The sequence below is a fragment of the Mus caroli genome, chromosome 7, assembly GCF_900094665.2.
Source record: "Mus caroli chromosome 7, CAROLI_EIJ_v1.1, whole genome shotgun sequence".
In the NCBI taxonomy this organism is placed as follows: Eukaryota; Metazoa; Chordata; class Mammalia; order Rodentia; family Muridae; genus Mus; species Mus caroli.
Window position 1 is genome coordinate 128841765 of NC_034576.1, and position 12476 is coordinate 128854240.

The 12476-nt window shown below is 54.1% G+C and overlaps 2 protein-coding genes across 6 annotated transcripts; one reads left to right on the plus strand and one right to left on the minus strand.

Annotated features, from left to right (window-relative positions):
- The first annotated feature begins 1172 nt into the window (after positions 1–1172).
- On the plus strand, positions 1173–8142 carry Tlcd3b (TLC domain ceramide synthase 3B). Of its 2 annotated transcripts, XM_029479186.1 has the most exons (6): positions 1967–2076; positions 2605–2779; positions 2875–2958; positions 5388–5622; positions 6704–6799; positions 7135–8138. In XM_029479186.1, the coding sequence occupies exons 1-6, from the start codon at positions 2055–2057 to the stop codon at positions 7420–7422; spliced, it is 900 nt and encodes a 299-aa protein (XP_029335046.1). In that variant the 5' UTR covers positions 1967–2054; the 3' UTR covers positions 7423–8138. The 2 variants fall into 2 exon arrangements, with proteins under 2 accessions (XP_021023635.1, XP_029335046.1); XM_021167976.1 differs by lacking the exon at positions 2605–2779 and having other exon boundaries at positions 1173–2076; positions 7135–8142.
- Positions 5650–9418, minus strand: C7H16orf92 (chromosome 7 C16orf92 homolog). Of its 4 annotated transcripts, none has more exons than XM_021167980.2 (5): positions 9333–9402; positions 8797–8952; positions 8635–8722; positions 8488–8533; positions 5650–5754 (listed from the first exon to the last, which is right to left on the minus strand). In XM_021167980.2, exons 1-4 carry the CDS (start codon positions 9400–9402, stop codon positions 8497–8499), a joined length of 351 nt encoding a protein of 116 aa, XP_021023639.1. In that variant the 3' UTR covers positions 5650–5754; positions 8488–8496. The 4 variants fall into 4 exon arrangements, with proteins under 4 accessions (XP_021023639.1, XP_021023641.1, XP_021023640.1 ...); XM_021167982.2 differs by having other exon boundaries at positions 5652–5754; positions 8488–8543; XM_021167981.1 differs by lacking the exon at positions 5650–5754 and having other exon boundaries at positions 8400–8543; positions 9333–9418.
- Positions 9419–12476: the final 3058 nt, after the last annotated feature.

Here is a 12476-nt window from a genome sequence, read left to right on the forward strand (position 1 = left end):
ACAGTGAGGTGTCAGTCCCCATGATATACAAGTCTGAAGGACAGATGGGTTTGAGAAAGGCCTGGCTCTAAGAGACCATGAGAGAATGAGCAGTAGTAATTGTGTGTTAGGCCTAAATTACCCTGGCCAAAGCATGGGGCTGCTCTTCCCCTTGGATTAAACGAGGAAGTTGAGTCAGCCAGCCACCAGGCTCTTCCTCATAAGCAGGACTGTTCTGAGGAGTGGCAGAGGACAGGGAACCAAGGCAACAAAGAAAAGGGGACTCCAGGAGGCCATCGGCCTGAGGGAGGGTCCTGGCTTCCTTGACTCCACTGGGTTTTCCAGGCAGCAAGCACCCTGTGCTCTTCAAGCCCATCCATCTTTTAACCCTCTCTCCCAGGCAAGCACTTCCTATGTCACCCAAGCTGGCTTCCAGGAGTGTTCCTCCTGCTTCAGCCTCTGGAGTGCCACCAGGTCTACATGACCTGGTGCTTCCTGTCTCCCAGTGCCCTGGTGCTAGCCATCAAAGCCATGCTGGAGGGCTCTGACAGCCAGCCATCTCTTCCCACTTAGCTCTGTTCCTGTCACGTCTTAACTTTCTGATCTTGGGGAACCTAGGCTCCCACCTCAGGGCTATCCCCTGACCTCTGAAGAGAATAGAAGCATAGATTTCCCCCGGGGCTGTCACAATAGTGAGCCACATTCGTGAGGGAGTGACTCGTGGTGGTGTGAGTCGGAGTGCAAGCGAGGTGACTGGTGTAGTTTCCACTCCCTCTGACTGGAGAGGCGGGCGGGGTGGAGGGGGCTGTGGGTCTGAAGGACACCGTGAAATGGCTTGTTCCTATCTGTGCCTTCGGTGTCCCCTTCAGGGAACACACCATCTACTCAGGCTGCTTTCTTCAGGAAATCTTCTTGGCTGGAGTGAGCACCCCTAAGCTGAGATCCCTGCAGGCCACTGAGGGACACCCATTTATGTTTATAAGCACCAACAGAAGGAAATGCCAGACATTTTTAAAGTGCTGACAGGGAAGGCGGCTCAGTACTCCTGCTAGGTGGAGGTGTCGGGGGTTTAAGAGAAGAGCCATCCTTTCCCTAAGCCCTTGTCCCCAGCAGCCCCCCTGCACTGCAGCTCCTGTCTCTTTAAGGGCCTCCCCCTCCCTCTTTCCCTGTCCCCCCCCATCTCTGTCGCAGCCGCTGCTGTGGCTCAGAGCTGCATGGGAGACAACGCTGCTGCAGGTCCGGTTTCTTGGTGTCTGGTCGGTGCCATCATTTCCCTCCCCCTCTCCCACCCTCCCCAAGCTGGTGGCTTCCCCTCCCCCTCCCCCTCCTCACAGAGGGGGCAGGGGGCTGGGCACCAACTCTATAATGCCATGTGCGGTGTCTGCACAGGGCAGCGGGGCTGTGGCGGCGGCAGCAGGAGGAGGTGGTAGCCTGTGGTGGCGGGAGAGCAGTGTTGACTGGTGACCGCTTGCCCAGCTGCGCCTCCGCTCTGCTCCGTCCTTTCCTCCCTCCCTTTTTTCAGGGCTGGCACCACCGTCCCCCACCCCGCCTCCTTGGGCCCTCCCAGCCTCTCCACGTAAGCCCCCCCCCACCTGCCGCGGTTCTCCCTCCCCTCCCCCACTGCATCTTCCTCCTCCTGTCCCCTATCCCTCTTGCTCCTCTCATCAAGTCCTCCCTTGGTAGTCTCTCCCCATCCTCTCACCGGCGCTCTGTCGTCCCCCCCCACCCTCCGACACCTAGCTAGCCCTTTCTTTCTGTGTCCCCAATCTCATTGAAGTCCCTTTCTCCCTTGCCCTGAACTGGTCCTCTTGTCCCATCCTGTCCCCGCCCTGGCCCCTTTGTGCCTCCCCCTCCCTCTTTCTCTCTCCCTCTCTGGCTTGGCAATCCCTTCTCCACCTCCAACTCCCTCCCTCAATTTGGCCTTCCTGTCCCTTCTGGACCCTCTGGTCTCCCTACCCGGGTCCAAGTCACCATGCTTACCCCGATGGTGGCTGGGGGGGTGGTGTTCCCCGGACTCTTCCTCCTATCCAAGAACACGCTCCAGAGGCTGCCCCAGCTGCGCTGGGAGGAGGCCGATGCAGTCATTGTCTCCGCCAGGTAAATGGCATGCCTTCCCCGAGTTCAGCCCCTCTCTCTCCAACAGGCTTCATGGGGAAGGGACCACAGCACGCCCCTGGGCTCAGTAGTGGTGGGTAGGTTTACATCCAAGCTTCCTTCCCTCCTTGGACCTCATTGAAACCCAGCTATCTGGACTACTATTGAGCTTGCTTCCCTTAGCACCCTCCTATCCTCCCTCTAAAGCAGGGCAGCATGTGACTAAACAGTCCCACAAGACACCCAGGAGCAAGCCGAGGGGCAAGACTGTGTTTTTCAGGGCTAGTGTTTGGGGGTCAAGGTGCAGAAAAGTAGACAGTGAAACTTGTATATCTCTATAATAGGGCTGCCAGGAAGAGGGCCATGGTAAGAATTAGGAAAATAGTGGGAAAGTGTGTGTGTGTGGGGGGGGCTTAGGGTCACTGGGGCCAGTGACTCTAAGTATGAGCCTCATGGTGTCTGGGTGGCCAAAGGGTGCAGGGGCAGCTGAGACTCCCTTAGCCCTCATGGGTCCCTTCCCTCCCTCCCCAGGGAGAGAGCTCACTGTTAGCCACTGGCTCACCTCAGGACGGCCTCCCTGGTGTCCTGGGAAGAAGATGATTCCACTGGCACAAACTAGGAATGAAGAAGGCTGGGAGAGGCGGGAACTGAGGATGGAAGCTAAGCGCAGCTTGGCTGAAAGTGATGGTGGGAAAGCCTGGCTTAGGTGAAGGCTGATGTGGAATCCTGAGGGGTAGGGTTTCCACAACACAGAGACGGGAGGCGCACACCTGATTGTCACTCCTTCCTCTGTCTTCCTAGGTTGGTGTCCTCTGTCCAAGCCATCATGGCCTCCACAGCTGGCTACATAGTCTCCACTTCCTGCAAGCACATCATAGATGACCAGTGAGTGCCTCAGGACCACCCTGCCCAGGTCCCAGCGGGTCTGTACGTGGGACCTGGGATCCCCCAGATCTGTAGTGGTCCCTGAACTTGGGATCAAGAAAGTTCATGTGATTGCTGCAACTCAATACCAAGGATAAATTTATCCTGTCCTGTCTTAAAGGTCAGGAGCAAGGAAGCAGGGGTAGGAGATCAAAGGAAATCCTCAGAGCAGTTCCTGGTCAGCTTCCTGGCCTCTTGTCTTAGGTTCTGAACTCCAGCCATGTCTTCCCCAACTCTTGCATTGCTCCTATTCTGTTCCTATCCAGCCCCTTACTGAGCGTCTCCTCACCATGTGGGTTCACCCTCCACTCCTTCTGGAATCCATGACGGGCCTCAGCTCGGGTCCAGGGCAGAAGAGAAAGGGATGACACAGCAAGGCCACGGAGGGTCAGGCCGTGGGGGTTGGGGGTGAAGAGGCCAAAAATTGGCACTGGCAGCTACTGCAGTATTTGGTGCTGCCAAAAAGGCCCAGGCCTGAGCCGTGGGGCGGGAGGAGGGTGAAGGGGACACGGGCCCTGTCCGTGGTGCTGATCTACCCTTTTTTTTTTTTTTTTTTTTTTTTTTTCCCTTTTTTTTTTTTTTTTTTTTTTTTTCCCCCTGCTCGCTGTGGGCAAATTTGCTGTGAGCCCAGGATGCCCTTCCTGACTTATGACTTCTGGCTCTAACGCCCTTCTGTAGTGTCCTTTGGGCCTCAGGGGACATTATCTGGGTGACCCTGGTCTCCATCCACCTTCTGGTGTCTGTTTGTCTCTTCTTTTCCTATGGGAGAATTCTCTCCTCCTAGGACCTATAGTGAGATCGCACTTCTCCCCAGAGCAGCTCTGCAGGGAGGAGCTGAGTGTGTTAAGTGCCTAGAACAGTTCATGGCTCCATCGTACTGAGGCTCACCTCTTAGGATCCTTTTCCATGTGACTTCCCCTTGCTTTCTCCCAACCCCTTCCCCAGCTAAAGGGTCCCAGAGAAGTTTGGTGCCGGACACCTCCTTCTCACCTATTCTTAGCTAGAGGTCACCTTTTGGCTCTTGCATTCTCAACCTCAAGTCCGTTCTTGGCCTTGTTCCACCTTTAATCCTTAGGTAGGTGGGAGGATCAGGGTTAATCCAGGGGCAACAGCTGTCCTTCCTTCTGAGCACCTAACTGCTGAGAGAGCAGGCATGGAATCTAACCCCTCACTTGTCAACCCAGGGCTGAGCCCCTTCTAGTTCTTCACATCCCAGAGTCCTAGGGCTTCCATCCCTCAACGCATCCCTAGGCACACTCTGAGCCTTCCCTGAGCACGGTTGGGTCCTGTCTGTATTTCTGCTGTCTCTAGCTAGCTGCTTCTTCCCTGCCACCTGACTCTGACTCCTGGTCACATCCCTCTACAACATTGCAGTATGGGTCCCTTTGAGAGAGGGCTGCCCCCTGCTCCAGGTCAGCCCACCTGAGTAAGCCACTGCTGGCTCTGTTCTCACCACACCCTCTCACCAGCACTCACTTGGTGTATGGTGGCTAGCTGGATAGCTCTTTGCTCTGCTCCCTCTGGGCCTTTCTGTCTCCCATCCCCACTCCAGGCCTGACTGAGGATTCCTGGACTTGAGAAAGCTTCTGTGCTGACTCAAGAGAAAAAAAAAAAAAAAAAGCGCAGAGTTGCGTATCTGTGTGCTTCCCGTATTTGTTTACTCCAAAGTCTGTAGAACTTTCTCTGTTCTTGGCATCTTTGCTAGGCAGTTTCTCTTTACTGCTGGCCATACCTGAACTAACAATAGACTTGCTACCTTGGAACAAAGGCAGGCTACACTGACAGCCCCTCTGGTGCCCTGGGGACCAGCTCCAACTCTCTGACCTTCTCCAGACAGTGGGGCCGAGCAAGGACTCCTGTGGTTATCCCTTGGCCACAGTACTTAACCCCTCCATAACACAGGGTTTCGTGAGAGGTGAACAAGCTGCTGCTGGGTAAATATTTAAGTGCCAGCGTAGTGCCTGGCATGTGAGAGCCGCTATGTCATCTGGTGCTGGGCCACGGGGTGGCTATAGGAGTTGGGCCTTCCTCATTGGTTCCTAACTGGGGATGTCTTTGTATCTTGCCTCCGTTCATTTCAGTCCTTACCCGCGATCTGCAGTGTTCTCTGGTCTCCTCTCCTCATGATACTGCAGAGGAAAACGGTGGATGAAGGAGAGAGACAGAGACACAGGGAGAAAGACAGACACCCTGGGGACTGTGAGGTCCATCTGGGAGACTGTCTGACCTTGGATGGTTTCTCATATACCATCCCTCAGCTCCGGCATCTGAAACTCAAAACTCAGAGTTATTATGAGAACCCTTATGGACCTGACTCGCCCCCATTGAGCATCCTGCCCTGGGGGTTGCCGAGACCCTGCCCATCCCCTTTCTCTCTCCCCTCCCTGCAGGCACTGGCTGTCCTCGGCCTATACACAGTTTGCAGTTCCCTACTTCATCTATGACATCTATGCCATGTTCCTCTGCCACTGGCACAAGCACCAGGTTAAAGGGCACGGAGGGGAAGACGGGACGCCCAGAGCCCTGGGCAGCACCTGGGCTGTGGTACGCGGCTACCTGCACAAGGAGTTCCTCATGGTGCTCCACCACGCGGCCATGGTATTGGTGTGCTTCCCGCTCTCAGTGGTGAGTCCTTCCTTCTGGAGCCAGGAGACTTGGGTGGGGGATGAAAAGCCCCAGCACGTCAGCACAGCAGAGTGGGCGTCCCTGGTGGCAGGACTTGGGGTGGGGCTTCTGGTGCAGCATTCCTCCCAGACTCTTAAGAGGTAGAAGTCAGAGTGGGTGCCTTAGAGCATTGGCTACCTGTATGTGAGACCCATCCTTCCTCTGTTGTGTAAGGCTTGCTTGCTCTCTTAGTCTGCAGGGTTGTAGGCAGGAGAAAAGAGTGTACTGAGTGTTTATAATCCAGGACTAAGTGTCTGTCTGGGCTGAGGATATAGTTCAGCTGAGAGAGTGTTTCTTTAGCATGTGTGAAACCTGGGTTTAATTTCCAGCACATTTATAATCCTAGCACTTGAGAGTGCAAGCAAGAAGATATGAAGTTTAAAGTCATCCTCTGCTACATAGTGGGTTTGAGGCCAGTATGGGGGACATGAGACTCTCGTCCAAATGAGGAAAAAAAAAAACCAAAAAAACCACACATCTTAAATCTCAGCACTCAGGAGGCAGGAGCAGGTGGATCTCTGAGTTTGAGGCTAGCTTGGTCTACAGAGTGAGTTCTAGGACAGCCAGGGCTACATAGAGAAACCCTGACACAGGAGAAAGAAAACAAACAAACAAACAAAAAGGAATATTGGGGGTGGGGTGGGGGGATAGGGCTGTGGAGATGTCTTAGTCAGTGGTTGCTATGCAAACACAAGAACCAGAGTCTTGAAAAGCTAGTGTGTGCTTGAATCCCAGGTCTGGGGTAGTGAAAACAGACCGGTCCCTGGGCTTGGTGGCCAGCCAGTGCAGCCAGATGAGTGAGTTACAGGTTCAGTGAAAGATGAGTCTTCAAAAAATAAAATCAAGAGCAACTGAGGAAACTGACTTCTGGCCTTCATATGCATGTACACACACACACACACACACACACACACACACGCACACGCACATGCACACATGTGCACAGAGAGATGGGAGGGGCACTAGCAAGAGAGCACAGAGTATCTCTGTGGGGAGAGGTACAGGTAGGCACCGCTCCTCAGGCTTTTGCCTTTTCCCCTAGGTGTGGCGACAAGGCAAGGGAGATTTCTTTCTAGGCTGCATGTTGATGGCCGAGGTCAGCACACCTTTTGTCTGCCTGGGCAAGATCCTCATCCAGGTGAGAGTGAAATTTGAAATCTGAGGGGCATGTGGGGGTGGACACCGGCCGGGGACTTTGGGGGGTTCCTTAAAGACCCTGCAGCCTTTCAGCGAGGTGGTGTGTTCCCTTAACACTAGCATTGGGAAGGCTGAGGCAGGAAGATCGTGAGCTCGAGACTAGCCTGAGCTACATAGTGAAACTCTGTCTTTAAAAAAAAAAGCAAGAATAAGAACAAGAGCATTGGTCCTGTGCAGGGGCGGCTGTGGGGAGGAGCCATAGGCAGAGGGGTGGGGAGGCAGCCATGGGGAGGGAACCCGGCTCTCCGGGCCCTACCGCCTTGCTCTTGTCCACAGTACAAGCAGCAGCACACGTTGCTGCACAAGGTGAATGGAGCCCTGATGCTACTCAGCTTCCTGTGCTGCCGGGTGCTGCTCTTCCCCTACCTGTATTGGGCCTACGGGCGCCACGCTGGCCTGCCCCTGCTCTCAGTGCCCATGGCCATCCCGGCCCACGTCAACCTGGGCGCCGCGCTGCTCCTCGCACCCCAGCTCTACTGGTTCTTCCTCATTTGCCGCGGGGCCTGCCGCCTCTTCCGACCCCGAGGCTCCCCACCACCCTCTCCTTGTCAGACCCAGGACTGAGGCTAGACCCTGGAAACCCTCCCCCCCCTCCAGCCCCTGTGGAGACAGTGCATTGGGGTAATTAGTGTGTGTGTAGGGGGGGGGATGAGAGCCAGGAGTCCCTTTCCTTGACAGCCCCAAGACAGATGGACTTAGAATAAGGAGAAGCTATATTCCCTCGGGAGCTGAGGTCAGATTGGCAGGCAGGAAGAGAGGGGACCGGCATGAAGAACCTCTTCTTGCCTCTGTGCTAACAAAATGAAAGGGGAAGGGAGGAGATGGGGCTCACTGGGACCAAGGAGTCAAGGGACATGAGGGTGGCCCCGCTGCCAAGGACATCCTAGCCCTGCTGCTGCAAATCCCTCTCTGCTCCCCATCACCCCGGGGAGAGAGAAGACATCCTAACTCACCCCACCTCGGCCCTGACAGGGCAGTAACCCCCCACAGCTCCTTCCTGTGGAGACCAATCTGAGGAACCATTTTACTTATTCACCCATATCAAACTAATTTGTTGGGGTGAGGGGAGGAAGGCAGTTGCTCCCCTACAACCTTTCCAGCGCTGAGCAGCCCTGGGGACAGGCGCCAGGCCAGTCCCTTCTGTCAGGGGCACATTTAGCCCTCGGCCCCGGCTTGTCCCTGGTGCTACAGGCCAATCGCGGCTTCCTCCAGTCTGGGGGCCACAGACCCCGGGAGGTGCTTTTACAGACCGCTAATAAAGATGATCTTCCTGACCGCCAGCAAGACCCCTTTGGTCCAGTTTTGGGGGCTGGGAAGAGGGGAGGAAGGGGGAGGGGTCACTACATAACCACTGAGTAGTAAGGGAGGAAGGAGAAAAGCGTGTGTGTGTGTGTGTGTGTGTGTGTGTGTGTGTGTGTGTGTGTGTGTGTGTGGTGTGCAGCCTGGGAGGAATGGGGTGTGTGAACGGCCACTTCGAAGTCAGGGAGGAAGGAGGAGGTGGGGGATGGGTGGCTACATAGAAGGCTACTGCAGTCTAGGAGGAAGGAGGCACCACCTTTATTTCTCAACAGAAGGCAGGGTAGATGTGTGTGGCTCACAGCTGGGTCCAGGGCTCTGTCTCTGGCTCACCTGCTCACCTCAGCTGGCTCTGGCTGGATCTCTCTTAGGCCCCTTTCTGGAAGTTCCTGAGGAGTATGGAGATCAGATGAGGAGGGGCACATAGGAGACTTGGGTCCTCTGGAAGGGGTAGGGCGAGGACACAGAGACACAACTCACACATGCAAGCAGAACTGGAAAAGCAGGAAGAAGAAGGCCACCACTAATGTTCCCACCAGGATGTTCTGGAAGAGCCCAGGACTGGAATCTGCCAGACAACGAACAACAGCGTCCTTCCAGACCCCGCCAGGAGGGAGGTCCCTCTATCAAGCTGATTCATACCTGTCTTAACGAACATTATAGGCTTCTCTCCAATAAACCGGGCCACAGCAAGAAGGCTAGCTCGGTCTGAGTCTGGATAATCAAAGAAAGGCCTGTTTACAACTGGCTGGGGTCTGGCTCCTGAAACCGAGGGCCGGGTTCCATCTCTTCTGGGGGCTAAAAACCAAAGCAGAGTCTGTGACAAGAGCCCAAGGGCCATCGTGCCCACCGACGAGGCCAGGCAAACGCAGAGCTCTGATTGTTTTGTCCCAGGGCTGGTCGAGCTCCCATCAGAAGCCCACCATGTCTGAGATGGGGAGGGAAGGTTTGGACTGAAGGTTTGGGCTATAGAGCAACACTTTGTCTCAAGACAAAGTAAAATGGGACAAAAGGGAGGAAGGAGAAGGAAAAAAGAGAAAAGGAAGAAAGAGGGGAAAGGAAGGGGGAGGGGACTAAGGCCTGGGGCGGGGCCATCCTCCTCCCTCCTGGCCACAATGAAGTTTACTCCCAGTCTCTAGCCTCCCTTATTCCTACTCTTCCTGAGCTCAGCTCCCCACCTGTTTCTATGGTCCCCAGCTCAGCCACCGACATCCACACCCCTACGGCTACCCACAGCCACAGCTTCATAACCTCTCACTACTATGAATGAGTAGGATTCTATGATGTCACAGCCCAGAGCCATTCCGCTAGCCCGACTATGGGGTGCTTCTAGCTCCTGATGCAGAAGAGCCCCATTGAGCCTCAAGGATGACACTGACCATAACAGCAACAGTGGTGAGGGGTCTTGGGGTGTAGGCCAGGGGTACAGCTTTTGCTCAGAGTGCACAAGGCCTTCGGTTCTATCAGAGAACCACAGTCAGTCATTTGATCAGTGGTGTCCCAGAACTTAGCTAGGACTAGGAGACATGTGTTTGCATAGCAGCTCTATTGGGGAGGTGAGGAGGGCTACACATCTTCAGTTGTTCTTTGGATCAAATAAAACTACTTTACTGATTGCTTAGTAAAATGCCAAGAAACGTACACAGATTGGCTCATGGCATTGGCAGAAGCCCTAAGAGGGAGGCCCAAACCAGTGTGCAGGGGGACGGGGAACGCTGACACAACGCTTCCCAAGGCTGTGCATTCTTCTATGGGGGGAGGGCCCTCTTCCCTTTCTGAACCCCAGGTTCGTGGGTTTGCACCCATCCATCTCCAGGCTTTATTTTAGCGCTCAGTAGAGATGGAAGCGCACGGTGAGGCACAAGAGAAATAGCCAACTTTTCCACCAGGTGGCAGTAGTGTTGGTCCGACGGTGCCACCATCTCTTCTACAGGTTACAGGCAGGCAGGCTCCTCTCTTGGGACTGGCTGTCACCCGGAGGCGGGGAGGCGAAGAGGGCTGAGGGTGTTGTCAACAGAGGAACTCCCCAGGCTCATTCCAAGGCTAATCTCTCGGCCATTCAAAGATCCTAGTCTACTCGCCTCACCGTGACTCAGTTTCCCTTTTGGTGGCATTGGTGGCATGTGAACCTCACCCTCCACCACCCCACCCGTTTCTTTTCTCTAGTTTCCGCAGTCCTCCCCGTGTCACTTCCTAATTGCGACCTGCACTCCGGAGGCCCCACCTCAATTTGGAAGAGACAGCTCGCCTCTGATTGGCAGTTAGGCCTGTCTATCACAAACGAACTCCAGCCCACCAGGGCCAAGGACATTTCAGGGTCTCCTTGATTCTGTCCGTGCTTGTTTTACAGTCTCCTGGCTACTCTGTTACTCCACTTGTCCCGAAGGTGGCTCCTCATTAAAGGATCCTCTCTCGGGCCAGGAGATCACAGAGACCTGCCTCTGTCTCCCAAACGATGCTGGGATTAAAGGAGTGTAATCCTTCTACATCAGGATTAGCTTCCTCCTCCTCCTCCTCCACTTCAGTTAATCACAGCTATTGAGAATTCAAGAGAGTGCCACAGCTATGCCTGGAAGACATTTCCACAACATTCCAACCCTTCCGCCTGATCTTTTCTGTCCTCTCTCTCTAACTTCACTCTCACACATTACATCTTGACCATTTCCCCTCCCTTCACTCCTCCCAGTCCCCCTGCTACTGTGTCTCATCTCCCCCAGAAGAACTTCAACTGTATCCCCTTAAGAGAGAGAGAGAAAGAGAGAGAGAGAGAGAGAGAGAGAGAGAGAGAGAGAGAGAACGAGAGGAGCTGGCCTCCCAGGGATACTCATCGAACATGGCCTAACAAGATACAATAAGCCTCCTATCAAGGTTGGATGAAGCAGCCCAGTAGGAGGAAAAGAGTCCCAAGTGCAGGCAAATGACTCAGAGGCAGCTGCCACAGTGGTGGGAATCCCACAAGAACATCAAGTGACACAACCATAACACCCATGCAGAGGACCTAGCACAGACCTATGGAGGTTCCCTGATTGTCGTCGCAGTCTCTGTGAGTTCCTATGTGCCCTGCTTAGCTGATGGGCTGTGGCTGTGTTCTGTGGGCTGTGTTCTTGTGGTATCCTTGAGCACTCTGGCTCCTACAATCCTTCCTCCCTGTCTTCTGCAGGGTTCCCCCTGGCTCTGCCTAGTGTTTGGCTGAGGGTCTCTGCACCTGTTCCCATCAGTTGCTGGATGAAGCCTCTCTGATGACAGTTGGGCTAGGCACCAATTTATGAGTACAGCAGAATATCATTAGGAATCATTTCATACACACACACACACACACACACACACACACACACAGTGCTTGGTTCTATCCTGAGTCTCTGGGCTGTCTTGCCCCTGGTTCTAGTCATTCACATAGCAGTCAGGCATGGGCTCTGTCTTGTAGCATGGGCCATAAATCGGACCAGTCATGGGTTGGCCACTCCCACAAGTTCTGCACCACAATTACCCCAGCTTGTCTTGCAGGCAGAACAGATCGACAGATCGTAGGTTGAAGATTTTGTGATTGGGTTGGTGCCCCAGTCCCACTGCTGGGAGCCTTGCCTGGTTATAGTCGGTTTAGATTCCATATCCCCCACTACTAGGAGACCACTCTTATAGATTCAGGGGAGTTTCCATTGCAGTTCCCCATTCCAGTCATTTCTCTCAGTACTCTCTCCTTCCATCTCCTCCCTCCTCATGCGTGACCACTCCTGTTCCCATCCTCACTGCCCCCACAAAAGTCTATTTCCCTTTCCCAAGGAGATCCTTGCATCCCCCTTAAGCCCTTCCTGGTCCTTAGCCTCTCTGGGTCTGTGACCTGTAGGATGATTGTCCTTTACCTAACAGCTAATGTCTGCTGTTAAGTTTGTCTTTCTGGGTCTGGGATAGCTCAGCTTTTATTTTCTAAACAAAAACACCTAGAGAGGTAAGCAGGGTGATACATGCCTTGTAATCCCAGTGCTCTGGAGACTAAAGCAGGAGAAACACAAAGCAAGAGCCCATCTGAAATAAACGAGCATGAGAGGCCCTGCTTCAACAAACCCAGGCATAGGCTACCCGCTGGATGGACAGCGCCCACACCTGGGCATCTTTTCCTTTCGAGATGCTGCTTTGAGAAGCTCATGTACTCAGATGTGAGCTTCTGAATTATATTAAAACAGCTTTACCACACACACACCCCCAACTCTGCTTAAGAAAGACAAAAAAGAAGCCAAAGTGGAAAGTCCTGAGGAAATACACCTGCAGCCTCTGCAAACTTGTCTCCACAAATAGGTACACCTGAAGTGGGAACTTCCTGTTCT

What these genes read in the sequence shown, in the direction of transcription:
- Tlcd3b (XM_029479186.1), top strand. Translation starts at nt 2,055, where the DNA reads ATGCAGTCATTGTCTCCGCCAG. An exon ending in GCAGTCATTGTCTCCGCCAG is followed by an intron (nt 2,077 to 2,604) that starts GTAAATGGCATG and finishes CTCCCTCCCCAG; the next exon opens with GGAGAGAGCTCACTGTTAGC. An exon ending in TGGGCAAGATCCTCATCCAG is followed by an intron (nt 6,800 to 7,134) that starts GTGAGAGTGAAA and finishes TCTTGTCCACAG; the next exon opens with TACAAGCAGCAGCACACGTT.
- C7H16orf92 (XM_021167980.2), bottom strand. Translation starts at nt 9,402, where the DNA reads ATGAAGCTGTGGCTGTGGGTAGCCGTAGGGGTGTGGATGTCGGTGGCT. An exon ending in TATAATGTTCGTTAAGACAG is followed by an intron (nt 8,723 to 8,796) that starts GTATGAATCAGC and finishes GTTGTCTGGCAG; the next exon opens with ATTCCAGTCCTGGGCTCTTC. An exon ending in TTCCAGTTCTGCTTGCATGT is followed by an intron (nt 8,534 to 8,634) that starts GTGAGTTGTGTC and finishes AGGAACTTCCAG; the next exon opens with AAAGGGGCCTAAGAGAGATC.